This window comes from Tursiops truncatus, chromosome 11, assembly GCF_011762595.2.
Source record: "Tursiops truncatus isolate mTurTru1 chromosome 11, mTurTru1.mat.Y, whole genome shotgun sequence".
Lineage (NCBI taxonomy): Eukaryota > Metazoa > Chordata > Mammalia > Artiodactyla > Delphinidae > Tursiops > Tursiops truncatus.
In genome coordinates, this window is record NC_047044.1 from 83,704,456 (window position 1) to 83,722,073 (window position 17,618).

A 17,618-nucleotide genomic window follows, 5' to 3' on the forward strand; every position below is an offset into this window, starting at 1 on the left:
TTGTGAATAACATGCCCCCATTAAAAAGACCAAAATTTTGTGACAAAAGTATTTTGTTGAAACTTAATTACAAATGTCACACATTTAAACCTTAATTAGGAGCTTTAAGGGAATTCATCCATTAAGTAAAAGAAAATAAGTGAAGTTAACAGTGAATAGGATTTAGAAATGGTCAACACTGGCAAATATGAGAATGAAATACTAACATTATAACAAATTTGTTTTAGAATTTATCCAGGAAACATTATACTGTTTTGATGTGATGCATCCTTTTCTCCCAAAGGTGGGCTAATTTTCAGCATCAAGGAACTAAAAATTACTTAAGATACAGCAGTAATACAGTTGGTGCTCATTATTTGTGCTAGTTATGTCCTATAAAGTTGCCATGAACACTGAATTATCAAATACTGAACGATTTTGCTCCTGGACGAAACACAAAGTTAGGTTCCTGAGAGCTTTGGTCACACTATTTTCATCAACTGATCAATACATAGCCTTGTTTTATGTGTGTTTCTGTTTAAAGACACCTTATTAATATTTATTATTGATTCTATGTGCATTTTAAACAGCAAAAATCACCAAAATTTCTTGCTACTTTGCACAGGTCTGTGAGTGACCACAAAAGCTCTAGTACAAGTAAATTTAGGAAGGATACAAGTAAATCTTATTGAGTAGGCAAATTGGCAAATACAGAATCTGCAAATAATGAGGATCAACTGTTTTTGAAATGTGTTTTTAGTTGCATAGATGAATTAACCACACATTTTGTATATATTTTACTGTTTACTTTATTCTGAATATTACTACAATGCTCTGTAATTTTTCCTATGCTATTCTAAAATAAACACATCATTGGGACTATGAAATTAGGCTTATTTTTCATTTTAGTTCTTCCTCTCCCTTGTAATTCCTCGTGCTCCCCACCCCCAATTTTTCCCAAGTGTTGGAAAAGAGTACTAGATTGTTAGGAGATGTAGTTTCAGTGTTAACTTTGCTCTTAGCTAAATGTGGGATCTTGAACAATTTATACGGCCAAGCTAAGTCTCATTTCTTTATCAGCACAATGATTGTGTTATGCCAGATAATCTCTAGGCTCTCTCAGCCTTAAAAGTGTAATTCTACATTTGTGGATCTTGGAAAATTCAGACACTAAAACAAGTTACAGTGTTAAAGCAGGGGCTTCCCTGGTGGCGCAGTGGTTAAGAATCCACCTGCCAATGCGGGGGACATGGGTTCAAGCCCTGGTCCGTGAAGATCCCACATGCTGCGGAGTAACTAAGCCCATGTGCCACAGCTACTGAGCCTGTGCTGTAGAGCCTGCGTGCCACAACTACCGAGCCCATGTGCCACAACTACTGAAGCCCATGCGTCTAGAGCCTGTGCTCCGCAACAAGAGAAGCCACCACAATAAGAAGCCCATGCACTGCAACGAAGAGTAGTCCCTGCTCAACGCAACTAAAGAAAACCTGCATGCAGCAACAAAGACCTAATTCAGCCAAAAATAAATTAAAAAAAAATTTTTTTTTAAATAACTAAAGCAAAATGTTTTTTAATAATCATAATAAAATACACAGATTTTTTAAAGCCCCAGAATTTATTGCAGTTTATTCTTAAAATACTAAATTTTTTACCTGAAAAATTATTATGAATTATTAGAGTATGAATGAATTACCTGGGTAAAAGCTGTCACACACAAGTAGATAGACTTATTTATTTACTTATTTTTTAACATCTTTATTGGGGTATAATTGCTTTACAATGGTGTGTTAGTTTCTGCTCTACAACAAAGTGAATCAGTCATACATAAACATATGTTCCCATATGTCTTCCCTCTTGCGTCTCCCTCCCTCCCACCCTCCCTATCCCACCCCTCCAGGCCGTCACAAAGCACCGAGCCAATATCCCTGTGCCATGCGGCTGCTTCCCACTAGCTATCTACCTTACTACGTTTGTTAGTGTGTATATGCCCATGACTCTCTCTCGCCCTGTCACAGCTCACCCTTCCCCCTCCCCATAACCTCAAGTCCGTTCTCTAGGAGGTCTGCGTCTTTATTCCTGCTTTGTAGATAGACTTATGTACATGCAACAACCAGTTAAATAATATAACAAGAACACATTAACTTTACGACAGCAAGAAAAGTATTTTTTAAGAAACCTTACAAATAAAATTACCAAGAAAACTACAATAAGTATATGAAGCAAAAGAAGATTTGAATAAAAGATATAACCTGTTATTGGCCATCAAGCCATTAGGTTAATGAATTCAAAGAGAAATTCCATGTCCTAAAATTATCGTGGAAAAATAAATGTAAATAAAGCCGGGAAATGTTTGAAAAAAGAAAATAGTAATGATAGAGTACTGTAAAAGCAAAGCTTTTATAATTAAAACATCATGTTATTAGAACATGATAGGCAGGCATATCTGTCCATTACAGAAGTATGTAATAAATTTCCAGTATTTCTGTATTACTTTTCTATTTCTTCATGCATGCGTAATTCTAAGAATCATGGATTTATCATGATGTATATGACCCTTTATCTATACATTAAGAATAGGAGCACAAAGCAGCTGGTATTTCATGCTGCCATTTTTCTCCAGTGAAATTGAATTCCTTCCTGGTCGTTAAAGAACTTCGTTTTCCACAGGCCTTTTGTGGACATTTGGAGGTGGGGCACGAAGATGTAATTACAGACAGGACTATATAATACATTGTTCTTCTTTATTTATGAATTATCAATTCATATAATAATTTCAGCTGCTGCTGTAAGCTCTAGAGTTACAATAATAAATAAGTTACAGGCTCTTTCCTAAATAAGTTCATAGGTCATAAGGGAGGCTCAACTTATACAAGTAACTATTATTCAATACAGTAAGTATTGTGTTAGCTTTATGAGGTCAAAGAAGTAACAGTTCTTTCTGCCTGAAAATTGGCACCATAAGAAAGAAGTGCTGCACAGGCCAAGACATTATGTGGGTCTCAGAAGCCTTTGAAAAATAAGTTGAACTTCGCCAAGAAGAAAAGAAAAAGAGAAATTACTAAAAACAGAGGAGAAGATACTTTTGAGCCTGTTCAAGCGTGGAAAAACACCTAGTATGCAAGGAACCCTTCATGACCCATTGAGGCAGAAGTACAGAATATCTGAAGGAGGGCAGCAGAAATACCTGGAAAGATGAACTAGGAACAAATTGTGAAGAATCCTGAATACCATGTGAAGGGATTGGGTCATTATTCTCTAAGTAAAAGCAACCATCAAAAGCTTTTCAGAAGAGGAGCAGGTGAAATACAGATACAAGACTCATTTAGAAGGAACTCTATGAGGAATATAGTTTAATGTCCTGTGAGCACCAGACCTGTAATAGGCAGAGTCTCCCTTCAACTACTTGTATACCTGAAAGTCCTTTGTAACTCAAGGCAAAATATGAAGAAGACAAAAAGATTTGTTGACAGTGACTTCAGCATTCTTTAAGACAGCTCTTCTCAAACCTGGATGCACATTGGAATCATCAGGGGAACGTTAAAAAATGCTGATGGCTGGGTCCCACCCCTGTTGATTCAGATTTAATTCACCCCCGTTGTCTAGGAAACAGTCTGGGCATTGAGAGTTTTTCAGAGCTTGCCAGGTGATTCTAAAATATAGCTTCAAGTTTAAGAACTACTGCACTAAAATAAGAAGCTATTGTTTCTGCAATTGTAGAAGTTATTTTTCCCAAATTTTAAGGTCTCTGAAGTTTGGATGACTCTTACAACCCTTGTTTGTGTTTCATTTGAAATTCCTTTCTTCTTCCCTCTAAAGTGCTCTTATTAAATTTATAACCATCTTACACATTGTATAACCAATGGTGTCTTAGAAAGGAGGAGATGTACTATATAAAATATAATAACTTACGATGAAATGTAAAGGATACATAGTAGCTAGTGATAACCCTTAACCAGCGTGGCTAGTTTGTTGTTTCTTGGTTTGCTTGTTATTCTGGTCAGCGTCCTCTTCTTACACAGAACTAGCGCCCATGCTGTTTTGCCTTCAAACATCTCCCTCTTGTTTCAGGCCACTTTTTCCTACATACTTGCTCGATATGCACTTTCTAATTTTTGAGACTTCAGTCAGTTGTTTTCCATTGGTGTCTACATAAAGTTTATCTTTTCTCCAGTATGTTCAGAAAATATGGGCTGTAGTGATATAAGCTTTTTAACCTTCAGTTCTAACCTTAAAACATTCTCTTTTTGTTTTCCTGGTTGTGTTGTTCACTTTTAGTTTCACTCTGGTGGCAGTGATAGGTTTAAAATCCTTTTGGTTAAAAGAAATACTTTGCAATTTGGAGTCATTTCTGAAAACAGATTCCTCATTCTTACAGTGCTTGTTTCTCTGTTTGCCTGGCTGGCTGGCTGGCTGTCTCTCTGTCTCTCTTTCTCTCCCCTCACCCTTCCTCCTTCTCTCTCTCTCTCATCCCCTCCTCTGCCCCCTCAACACGCGCGCGTGCGCACGCATGCACGCACGCACACACACACACACACACACACACACCCCAAAATCTCAGAAATACCTCAGAGGTTTACTATGAAAGATGAAACGGTGGAGAAAGTGAAGGTGGACCTTTAAAGTGAGAAATTATGAGAATTATCAGAATCATGTGTCTAAGAATGTGAATGCCAGTGAGAGAGAGGGAAAACAAGTCCGGAGATATTTCAGAGTTGCTGTTAAGGTTAGCGACTGAATTGTTTGTTTGTTTGTTTGTTTGTTTGTACATGTGTTTGTTTTACTTTTAACCATTATCCCCACTGTAATGTAAGCTCCATGGGCATAAGATCTTGTTTGTTTTGTTTACTATTATGTCTGTACTACGTAGCTCATTTTCTTATACACAGTATGTGTTCATGAAATATTTATTTGTTTATTTTCCAAATAACTGACTTCATGTGAGGAAGAAATAGTAAAGAGAATAAAGTGTCAGATGTGACCTTTAGCAGGATCCTAAATTCTCATTCGTATGTTCTCTGACAAACACTAACCAATAACCATGTCCACCAGAGAAATCTTGCTTAAATATTTGGAAAAAAATCCTAGGTATTTTAGTAAATGACAACCTCTGCATTAGTAACAATGTGACAAAGCTGCAGAAATGACTGCATTCGTTTATATTTCTAGAAATTACTGTTCAATTAAAAGAAAATAGTGATTCCATTGTATTAGATTATTTATTTACTGATGTGAACCCTACATGCTGAGAGTGACACCAGAAAATTAAGGTGTATTCTAAAGATGGCAACCAAAAGAGAGGCCGTGTGGTTTGACGAGTGGTTCAATTGCCTCAAAAAGGATAGATGAATTCAAAAGATCCAAGGGACTAGATCATAGACATAGTTTTGACTCCCCCATTCCATGGCCACAGGCAAGTCAGTTTTCTTTCGGCCTCAGTTACCTCTTCTATAAAGAATGGGGAAAGTCTTTATTACTCTCTAAGCTTTCTTTCAGCTCTTTTATTCAAGAACTAAAAAAAAAACACCTTAGTATTATGCATGAACATGAGAATTATCTTCAAGTAATGAAGAGCTGTTCATTTAATTTTGTTTGTTTAATTTTGTTTTAGAAGGTAGAATTAGTCCTAACAGGTGGGATTTACAGAAGGAGATTTTAGTTCAACCTAAGGGATACTTTTTTAATCATTATATTAATGCAGTAAGAAAAGACTTGTAGTGTGAAGTATTGATGCTTCATCACTGTAAAGGATATCATCATGTAGGGAAATTATTCACCAGGTTAGAAAGTGAACTTGATAACACCTTCCAGTTAAAGTATTCAGTATTCTGATTCTCCTATCTAAAGTAGTCCTAAGACATAGCCTCACATCCAGGGTTCTAGCAGGCTTCTATGCCAGTATATTGAATTGAATAATTTTTTTCTTATATCATAAGGGTGGGAGGATGGGAAGCATGGAATATCAAAACTTCTTCTCTTTGATTCACTCTAATACGTTCAGCAGGTTCAAGGTCAACTGCCGCCATTAATGATTCCTGTATTCCCTCCCGATCAACGGACACTGGCTGCAGCTGCCCAGCAAGGATTCCTCCTTCCTCCAGGCTTCAGCTATAAGGCTGGATGTAGTAAGTACCACTGATTTTTCACTTGGGCGTGCGTGGAGGGCATGGCTTTAGGCAATTTAATATCCTGCCACACCAAGAAATGAGATCACCCATATAGCATTTTTATTTTAAAGAGGAAACACACAGAAAGTGTAGAAAAGGATTTATGTTGTATTCAAGAGCTTAGATTATTTCTATGCTTCTGAAGCCAATATTTGCTTTTTATAATTTTGTTTCATAACTTTCATTTCCAGTGTATTCTTAAATTATGAATATAATTTTCGGGTTCAATTTATTTTTATGTAGGTAAGACAGGAATATGCATTTTAATAGCTTTCCATTGCCCTTTAAGATAAACCCAAGTTTCCTAATGTGAATCAGTTGGCCTTCCATTATCCGTCTCCTCCCTACATTTACAGCCTAATTTCTCATTAGGCTTCTTTTAGTTCTTAGACCGAACCATACTCTTTCTTGACTTTGGACTTGAATTGTCTGTGTTCACTCTCCTTGGTTTTCTGAACCTCTTCCAGCTCAGACAGGGAAAGCTGGCCTAATCTAGTTAGATCCCTTTCTCCAGGTTCCTTTGGGTCCTGTGTATTTCCTTTCACTTTAATTGTAAACTCTATGAGGGCCAGTGCTCATTCTGTCTCACGTATTGTTATATCTTCACTTTTAGTACAATTTCAACTATTTGTTGAATGAATGGATAAATGATTGAGCATTCATTACAAACAACACAAGGGCATTTTTACACTAAGTGATGGGTTATATTGAGATAACTGTTTATATTGCTTATCAACTTTACTTGCCTGTGATTTTATGACTTTTTTAAGGAAAATCAAAATTATACACTGAGTTTTGGAAACAATCTAATAATTGAAATATTTTCATTGATCAAAGTGGAATACCATTGAAAACAATTAGCAAAGTATTATCATTTTAGATATCTATATAGAATATTATTTTGTAAATACCAGTAGGCTTTGGTTCATTTATATGTTAATAAATTGTCACATTAGCATCTTGCTATGCTCCAACACTTATTGCATTTGAGAAATTCTTCTGAACATTACTAGGAATCAGATCTGCTTCCTGTTAAATGATGTTTTGAATTTTCATATTTAACATTTATTCCTAGATTTTAAACTTTCTTTATACAGCAATGAAGAAATGGGATGTAATATTTTAAAGCCATGTGAGTGAGTAGATTGCAACCATGGGGTCTAGGTAAAAGTGAACTGAACTGAGGAGCATAAAAATTCATACTTGTAAGCACTTTGCTCTTTGCAGTTTTAAACATGGCTTTTGCACATCTTTCTCTTGACTTAGGTTTCCTGTGTTTTAAGATGGACTTCTCACTCTGGATCCTTAATGTATTTATTTAATATTATTTGTTGCATAATACTGTCTTTGTAGATTGATTCATCCAGAAACACCAACTTCTTTGTATAACTAAGGACTATATTTATATCCTAAATATTTAAATTCTAAAACTAATTTAAATTTTAAGAAGAGAATTTAAAATTCTATTGCTACATTGATTTCTGAGTTTTTAATTACAAAAGATTTTTTGGTTTCCCTTTACCTAAGGAATTACTATTCACATTAAATGTATGTTGCCAATATGTTTTTCATAGCCTTGGTTACTAAAATGAAAAAAAAAATGACACTTTTAAAAATCAGCAGTTGCCTCAGACTGCACCTGCAATATGTACATATAGACTAGTTCTGTTTTTGAAAAAGAAATTTTTTAAGCAACTGTAGACATAAGTCCCATTAGCGAATATTGTGCTGAAGAGAAAACCACATTGAGTATGAACAATAGCATAACTGGGGGGCTGGAAAAGGTCAAGAACACCTCTGCCTCACTCCCATTTGACAGAGCTGGCATAGCAAATTTGTTCAGTGTTAACGTAACGTGGCGTGGAGAAATGTTTCCCTTCCTAAAGTTGTTAATATATTAACCATTTGATATTCATACCTTCAGTGCTTAAAGTTATAAGTGATACCACTTCTTTTGTATCCTGGAAGTAAAATAGAATAAGCCTTCTACAGCTGCTGGAAAGCTTGAAAGAAGCATCATGCCAAACTCTAAAACGAAGAAAAAGCCAGTAGTAAAAGAGAGTGCCACCCTTGTTGACACTCTCACACTGTCAGTTTGAACGAGGAGCTGGGTGGGAGCGATACATACTCCAGGCTACTTATTTCCTCCATAATCATGTTGCAGGAAAGGAATCGAGGTAGGGAAAGAAATCTTGCCGTCTTCTCTCTTCAGTGGGACTTGCTATTTTATTCCCCCTGTAATTGTCAATCATAGGTCACTGCTCTGGCTGTCATTTGTTTTAATTTGAGTAATATCACGGAGTTCTCAATGAAAGCGACACTGACTAATCCATCTTGATTTGAGTTTCAAGTAAATATGAAAGGTATACTATTTTTTGGTATCAAATACTCTCAAATGCTTTTCATCAATCCATTCAAGAGAGTATTGATGATAAATTTTTCTGTGTAGACTATGTGTTTTGATAAATAAAATTAAAATCTTTGAAACTACACATGAAAGTTAAAATGTTATCAATGGGGAAAAAATAAAAACACCAGTTGGGTAACCTAACCATCATCATCAAACGTCATCAAGCTTCTTTTCCGAAAAAGAAACTTCTAGTTGGAAATAAAGGTATTTTCCCTTTAAGAAATACGATGGTAGAAACACGGTGTGGAATGGACACCTACAGAATGTAGTTGCTGGAATTTCTCTTAACTGCTAGAAAGCGTGTCATTAAACAATATAAGAATAAATTAATAGCACAGCCAGAGACTTCAGAGCAAACTGGCTAGATAGAAAGGAAGCTTTAGAGAATGTTGTAGTCCACTCTTATCTATGAATATGTAGGTCACTTTACAAACATTGATATATTATCAGAATTTCAGTTCTGTTTTGGTGTTTGCTGTTAGTGAAATCAAGCATGAAACCACACTTCTTCATGAATCTATATCTAGTTATTGCCTTTCTTACTTCTTTTTTAAGTCTAAAAATACTTCCAGACTTCTAAGGAGGTAAAAATAATGGTGTATTATTAAATGGAGTGCTTTAAATATGTATAATAACTTGAAAAAAGTTATGTAAAAACACTGGTTTAACATTCAGGGAAAAAAAATAATGAAGTAATCTGTATTTTTAACTTACCAGTTCTGTGAAAATTGTCAATTCAGTTGCTACATGTTAAACACACCCCAGGTTTTATATTGCAGTAATTAAAAATCCCAATTTTAAATTATGTTTATGGGTACTAGCTCATTTTAATCAGAAAACAATCATTGAAGTCCTTGAAATAAATTTGAAAAACTAAATAACTAAAATCCTGGGAGTTCCCTGGTGGTCTAGTGGTTAGGATTTGGTACTTTCACTGCTGTGGCCCGGGATCAATCCCTGGTTAGGGAACTGAGATCCCGCAAGCCACATGGCTAGGCCAAAATTAAAAATAAATAAATAAATGCCAGTTCCAATTCTGAATTATAAACTGAATGTATGTACAAATGAGTTGGTTCAAGTATACTCCGGATGGTTGAAGAGTCCAAGTGCACAGTCCATTTGCTTCTGCTGGAAAATCTGAGTGGAGTCCTAAGCTCTTAACCAAAGACTTGAACCTGTGAACTGCAAAGCTTGTATCAGGTAGATTTTTTTTTTTTAATTTTTATTTATTTATTTAGGCTGCGTTGGGTCTTTGTTGCTGTGCGTGGGTTTCCTCTAGTTGGGGTGAGCAGGGGCTACTCTTCGTTGTGGTGCGCGGGCTTCTCATTCTCTTGTTGCCAAGCGCGGGCTCTAGAGCACAGGCTCAGTAGTTGTAGTGCACGGGCTTAGCTGCTCCACAGCATGTGGGATCTTCCCGGACCAGGGATTGAACCCGTGTCCCCTGCATTGGCAGGTGGATTCTTAACCACTGTGCCACCAGGGAAGTCCCACGTGGATATTTTTGAAATAAAATGTACACGTCTTTGACACCTGAAGAACAGTTTTAGGTTGGCAGGAAGAGTTTTGTGCTGGCTCATCATAGAAAAAAATCTACCAAAATTCAAAATGAATTTGAATATGTATGCTGGTTTTAGCCCAACATTTTATTTATTTAAAAAAAATTTTTATTTTATTTATTTATTTTTATACAGCAAGTTCTTTTTTTATAGATTTATTTATTTAATGTATTTATTTATTCATTTTTGGCTGTGTTGGATCTTCATTGCTGCATGCGGGCTTTCTCTAGTTGCAGTGAGTGGGGGGGAGGGGCTACTCTTCATTGTGGTGTGCGATGGCTTCTCTTGTTGCGAAGCACGGGCTCTAGGTGTGTGGGCTTCAGTAGTTGTGGCACACGGGCTTAGTTGCTCCGCGGCATGTGGGATCTTCCCAGACCAGGGATCAAACCCGTGTCCCCTGCATTGGCAGGCAGATTCTTAACCACTGGGCCACCAGGGAAGCCCCTAGCCCAATATTTTAGGCTTGAGAGGGACCTTTGAGGTAAGGTGATTGAAGGTCATGAGTTTCGTCAATACCAATTTCTCTGGCCCCAACTTTCAGTTCTCTTTCCACAACACTCAGCTTCCTTACACCCCAGCCCCCCACTCAGGTTAAGTGCTGTTCCTTCAGAGCACATACTTTATAGGCAGAAAGGAAAGGAATAGGTGCTTCTCTTTTTACTAATGACTATAGTCCTCTGCCTCTCTCCTTTTTGTTTGGGTGTAAAATTTCTAGCCACGTAATTCTAATAGATGCTTCAGAAATTTTTGACAGGAAGACATTTTATGTGGAAATTTTAAAAAACTACAGGAAGTCAAAATCCAATAAAATAACCCATTTTCTGTATATAGTAGGAAACAGTTGTAAAAGAGTTGGCTTGATAGTTTGGCCCAAAGTGTCAAATTGAATGTGTCACATAGCTACAGATACAGTATCTTTCCCTAGAGATGGGCTATAGTTCCCAAACTAATGGACTGTAGTTCCCAAACCGTGCTAAGGTACCAGGGTGCTGAAGCTAATTCACAGGGGCACACAGGATATTTTAAAATTTCAAGGAAAATACAGAGACATCTCTCAGACACTACATAAATTACCTGAGTTGTTTGAAACATATTACTTAATAAAATGGAGCAGTTGGACCTTTCTTTAGTCTTAGGAGTGTCAGGAAAGAATTATTGAGCCACTGATGGTGCCTGAATCCAAGACATTTAGGAACTTGTGGCTTCGTATATCATATATTCATTTTTTAAATGTTACAACCTTTTTACTTGGAAGTTATGGTTGTTGATCTATCATGTTACAACCACAGAACAGAATATTATAACAAAATTTATCTTGCACTTACAGGGATATGTATAATATTCAGATAAGCAATTGATTTGCCTCATTTTGCTACTTTAATTGTCCTTGTGCAAGTTGTTGAGATTCAGTTTCCTGACCTACAAAATGGATTAATAACACTCATTTTACTGAATTGTTACAGAGATTAAATAGGATTTTATATGAAGCAGTACCTACCATTGTGTCTGTCTTATTAAGTTACTTATAAATGATGGATACTGAGTATAATACCAGCAAAACATACATCCTGTGTCTCCCCTCACCAAAGAAAAAAAAAAAAGATTATATTAGAACCACACCCAGCAATTAATTACATTTCATGTCCTATATAGCAGCGGTCTCCAACCTTTTTGGCACCAGGGACCGGTTTCACGGAAGACAATTTTTCCACGGACCAACCGGTGGGCGAGCGGCGGGGTTCAGGTGGTAAGGCCAGCGATGGCTCAGACTGAAATGCGAGCGATGGAGAGCGGCAGGTGAAGCTTTGCTCGCTCACCTCCTGCTGTGCGGCCTGGTTCCGCGGACTGGGGGTTGGGGACTCATGCTATATAGGATCAAATTCATTCTGCCACACCTAAATGAGACTTCCTCTGACTAGGAAAATACAGTTGTTTAGAGAAAAGTATTTTAGTGCTGATGGAAACATTTGTCTCTTAACTATTTTAATTATAATCACCAAGTTTTTAACTTTTTTATTATCATTTTACACTTGTCTATTAGAGCTCATGTTGGAAAAGATCATGTGATTTTTTTGAAAATGTATTTAGTCATTGTTTTGGCTATATGAAGCTAGGAATACATTCACGTACTCATTCTGCATTTTAACACATTGATTAATTTTTCAGAAATGTGCTAAATAAAATAGCCATATAAAGTTACTGATTGAAACATTTAATTGCCTTCTGAGATTAGCTTAAATAAATAGAAGTCGATGAGCCAAGCTGCATAAACTTAAAATATGCTGTACTTACTCTTCATCAGTTTTCTGAACAGTATTTCCGCTTCCAATAAAAAAGGAAACTCTCAGTTAATTAGTTCCTCATATACCACGATAAAATTAATGTTTAGGAGTTAAATACCATAAACTTCCTCAGGCACATTTGCTGATGTGTTCCTGTTTTTAGTTAATGTCACATGTTTCATTGTTTAATGGGGGTATCATGTGGGTTTCATTATATCTCTCTGGTGCAGAGGGTCCATGTGTCTGGCATTTTTAGGAGACTGCATGCTAATTTCTGATTTAACTATGTCAGCTGTGTCAGCTGACATACAGGTCAGTCAGTGCTGAAACAATCACCAAATCACAAGCTAAAAACCATTGACATGGTATGCTTTTATTGAACTGACAAAATAGGAAACATGTGTCGTCAGGATCACATACTGTAGGTTCTTTGTAAATAAGCAGAGAAAAGAAGATATAATCACATCTTCAGGCTTCTGTGTTTGTGTGTGTTAGAATTATTGTGCCCAGCTCTTCCGCTTACCTCCCCTCCCCAAATCTTAGAAACCAATGACGTTGGGCAAACCTGATTTAGTTTAGAGCTTTATAAATATTTATTTTTGTAAAGAAGAACTTTGTACCTAAACAGCCAATCATTTAAATTCTCGGATTGGTGACATAAAAATATGAAATGATTAAAAAGTAAAGAGAACTGAGTGCAGAAAAAGTATATAACATTGCACAATTATATGGTGACAGCCACCCTCCAGTTCTCATGGAACAGCTGTTTCTAGGTCAATAAAATAGTGTTTTTGTTTTTGTTTTTTGCTAAAAATGGAGTTTATAATAGCTTACAATACAGTATTCATCACTGAGAAAAGAGAGATGTATATGTCCTTATTGTGACAAAGTGTCATAACTTAGTATAAAAATGATAGCTTATTTTGTGCCTTATTGTTTATAAAACATAGAGACATAATTAATTTTAAGCAGTATAACTCTGTGAGGTGATAACTGTGCTATATTAGTAACCAATGTTTGATCCATTCTCCCCCCGCCCCACCCCACACACTACCACCACCAAAACACACACATACAAGCAAACAAAAAGAACAAAAGCCCTTTCTTTGATAAATTCCTCAGATTTCATTAGACTAAAACTATATCTAATCTTTTAATCCATCCTGTTTGCTTTTTAACAGTTAAGAACATTAAAATGCCATTCAATTAAAATATAAACTCATTCAGCTCAGTATTTTCTTTTTGACATGATTCTCGTTCTTGATCACATAGAAGTGTCAAATTGGCTAGTGACACTGTGTTTTCAGACCAGAGACCTCAAAATGTGATGTAACCTTGTGAATTTGTAGCCTAACCCTCAGAATTCTAGGTTCATATTTTTGTTGCCACAGCAAACATGGAATCTCATCTTAGTATTAAACTCACACTAACTAAGGTCATCAAACTGAAGTATAAGCCCAGAGGAGCAATATGTTGTTTTATGTGAATAGATGTAACTGTTAATGATACTGAACAACTCTATTGCCCAGTAAACGTGCTCTTCACTGTAGAAAGGTCCAGTAGAAGGCAAACTTTAGTCATAATGTTGATAGGAAAGTATGGAAGCAGAAAAAGTATTTAATAAAACAGGGTAAGATAATATCTTGCTTGTAACTCTATGATAGATGTCTGTTTTCCATGAGAACTGAACAAGTCATGCTGTTGGAATACCATGTGAATCAGATACTTTATTAGGTTTAACTGTACTGTAACAGGCCAAAATAATGCTAGCTTAAACATGGAAAAAGAATATTTTTCACTCATGCAACAGCATTGCTCTTGTGGTAACTCCGCGGTATGAAGTCCATGGCTTGTTCTCTTATTTATTGTACTGCTTTCCACAAAGCGTGGCTTCTATCTCATGGCATTAGGTACCTTCTCCAGCTCCCGTGTCCCCACTCCAGCCAGTGCAAAGGGCAGAAGCAGGGAGAGCTACAACTTTTTAAACAGTACTCTTTCACTAATAATTTATTTTTGCTCTGTTTTCAAAGAACATATTTAAACCTATTTATATAATCAGCTCATACCAACCCTTCACATTTTCTCTAATATATTAAAGATAGCATTTGCTGACTACACAAACCTCAAACAATGTAGAAGTATATGAAACAGAAACTAAAAGTTATCTGCCTACACTCATACCCTCCTATAATCCCACTCTGCAGAGGTGATTACTGTTAACAATTTGGTACCTATTTTTCCAGAACTAGATACTGGAAAAATAGGTAAAAATATTTTCCAGGTATAAATATATTATGTATTCATAAATAAATATGTGTATACATCTATTTGTATCTAGATATCAATATGTAATATGCAGGATGTGAGAGTATCTGTATAATATATGCTATGATATATATATGTGATATGTACTACATAATATATAATGTATGGGGGGGTAAATATTTTATAGACTATGTTCTACCAATAAATATAACAAAAAGTCATGGCCATCTTTCTTCCATACTTTCAGACCTGCATCATATTTCATTAAACTGGATGCACCATATTTTATTTATGTTTCCCACTAATGAACATTTAAGTTTGTCTACAATGCTTCACAGTTTTAGACAATGCTACAGTAAACTTTTTTGTGTACACAAAGTTGCCCCAAATGAATTATTCGTGTAATCAGTTCCATTACCAGTATATGGTATTTTACTTCCATTTATTTGTTTCTTTTTGAACATTTTTCACCTGAGAGATTGTCTGTACATTCTGATGCTCTCTGAGTTGCTTAATGGAAGGCTTAAAACTTTAAAATTTGACCTATCTGAGTTAAGCTCTGAATAAGCATCAGTGAGACTTGTAATCTGAAACTATTAATTGTCTCAATTTAATAAATTCTGGCAGAAAAAAAATTAGGCAAGGTGTCAGAAGACCTTGGTAGTCTCAATCCCATTTTGTATTATTCTGTTCCCTTGGGCAAGTCATTTTCCTCTTTGTGCCTTAGCTTTTTAATCTTTAAGGTAGCTACAGTAATGTCTGCCCTACTCACTTCATGAGGAGATTGTAAAAGTTAGATGGAATGAGTCTATGCATTTCTAAAGAAGTTAGATTATTGTATAATATATCATTATTACTTGTTAAATGTATCAGCCCATTTTGAAAATTTAGAATGTGATATAATGATAAGGATTTCAGGAATTTATCTATTTTTAGGTCACTGTACTTCTGACCATTCAAGACATTTGCATTATTTGTTTTTCATTTTTGGGTGGAGAGAAAATTTCATAACATTTCTTAATTTCCAGAGGTCTACAAGTTACCATTCTAGTAGAAATCTCTAGGCCAGGAGTCATCCCAAATGTATATTCCATAGGCTTATTGTTAGAGTGGTTTAGGAAGCTTCCTGTTCTCAACCAGTAGATCACAGACTCTGGATACACCCCAGGAGGAAGGATGTCTATCAAAGGCCCTGACAGACAGAAAAGTGGAAAGGCTATCAACGGTGTCAAAAAATGAGATGCTTTTAAAGAATGAAATATTTGCTAAACCTTCATATTAAAAGTGGAAAATAAAAGAGAGCATTTGAACTGGTCTTAAGTGGCTTATATGAATGCCCCTCTTCCAGATCCCTACTTTTTAATACTTTCATCATTTTGGATGCTTTTCTCTGTGCCACTCATTTCTTCATAAGACACAGAGGCAAGATTTAGATAGTACTCTGATATAGATGTACATATAGAAGCAGTTCCTTAATTAATGATTCTCTTTGAGCAGCTTAAAATGAGTTATTATGCAATAGTTAAATGATGCCTTGGTCGTAATGCTGGAATACAGAAGGAAAAGGAGACTTGTTTGATTCATTGTCACCTTTTCAGGGATACTCAGATTTCTTAGATAATTAATCCAGGAATTTTCATTTGTACTAGAATTCCTTAGATTTATGGGCAAAGAGGTGAAGAAGGAATGCTGTATTTTTTATATGCAGAAGCGTCTTCCCACTTTGAAAGATGTTTCTTAAAGAGTTTATAAATTAATCTCTTACTAAACTAGCCAACTAGGTAACTATTAAATTAAGTAGGGTAAAGTTTTTTTGTTGTTGTTGCTTGTTTTATTAATAAATTTATTTTAAATTAAATTAAGTAGGGTAAAGTTGTGTTTTTTTGGTTGTTGCTTGTTTTATTAATAAATTTATTTATTTATTTATTTTTGGCTGTGCTGGGTCTGCGTTGCCCGCTGGTGCGCGCGGGCTTTCTCTAGCTCTGGTGAGCGGGGGCTACTCTTTGTTGTGGTGTGCGTGCTTCTCATTGTGGTGGCTTCCCTTGTTGCGGAGCATGGGCTCTAGGCGTGTGGGCTTCAGTAGTTGTGGCACGCAGACTCAGTGGTTGTGACATGCAGACTCAGTAGTTATGGCTTGCGGGCTCTAGAGTGCAGGCTCAGTAGTTGTGGCGCATGGGCTTAGTTGCTCCGTGGCCTGTGGGATCTACCCGGACCAGGGATCGAACCTGTGTCCCCTGCATTGGCACGCAGATTCTTAACCACTGCGCCACCAGGGAAGTCCAGTAGGGTAAAGTTTTCATTTGCAGTGCTACATTAAGAAGACAAAAAATGTTTTTTATTTTAAAAAAGTCTCTTACTGAAAAATTTAGCCCATGACAAAGCAGTTAAGAACTAAAAATCGCCTAAAAATATCTTCTTTTAAAATAGCTATATCGTCAAACAAGAGATAATTTATTAATTCTACTTTCTCAAATAAAATTCATATGAAATATTTATATTCATTACTTATTTTATGAGAGTTACTACACAATGTTAGCATTTCTCATAAAAAATTTCAAATATTAATGTCATATTATACTATTTTAGCAAATCTAGGAAGGGTTTACAGATTTTCTGCATCTAGAAACCCCTTCACCTTTATTAAGTATACCGTATCAATTGTTCTGAACGTCTGGTGTTCCACAAGATGATTTAGGAGACTTGTTATAAATTTAACCTCTTAAAATGAGAGAGGAAGTATAGCTGAGCTTATTGCTGTTTGAAAGCAAAGTTCAACTTGCTTGGATTTCAGAAAGTCTAAAGTGATTGGAAACAGTCACTATGATGAAGGATTTTGTTTTTATCTTTTGTTTGTATATAAGACATCTTTTTTAGTAGACACCTTGACCGTGCTCAGGTGCTTTAATGACATCATAATAGCGGGTTCTTGTTAGTGAACAGAAATCATTTTAAGACTTAGGAA

General features: G+C 35.9%; 1 protein-coding gene across 2 annotated transcripts in view; it reads left to right on the forward strand.

The window, feature by feature from the left end:
• SOX5 (SRY-box transcription factor 5) overlaps positions 1-17,618 on the forward strand; it is a 399,062-nt gene that overhangs the window by 257,612 nt on the left and 123,832 nt on the right. The window contains exon 7 of one of the 2 annotated variants that reach the window (XM_073788966.1): positions 5,978-6,101. In XM_073788966.1, coding sequence (XP_073645067.1) covers positions 5,978-6,101 — 124 coding nt within the window. The remainder of the gene's footprint in view (positions 1-5,977; positions 6,102-17,618) is intronic. The other variant, XM_019936434.3, reaches the window with a different exon arrangement.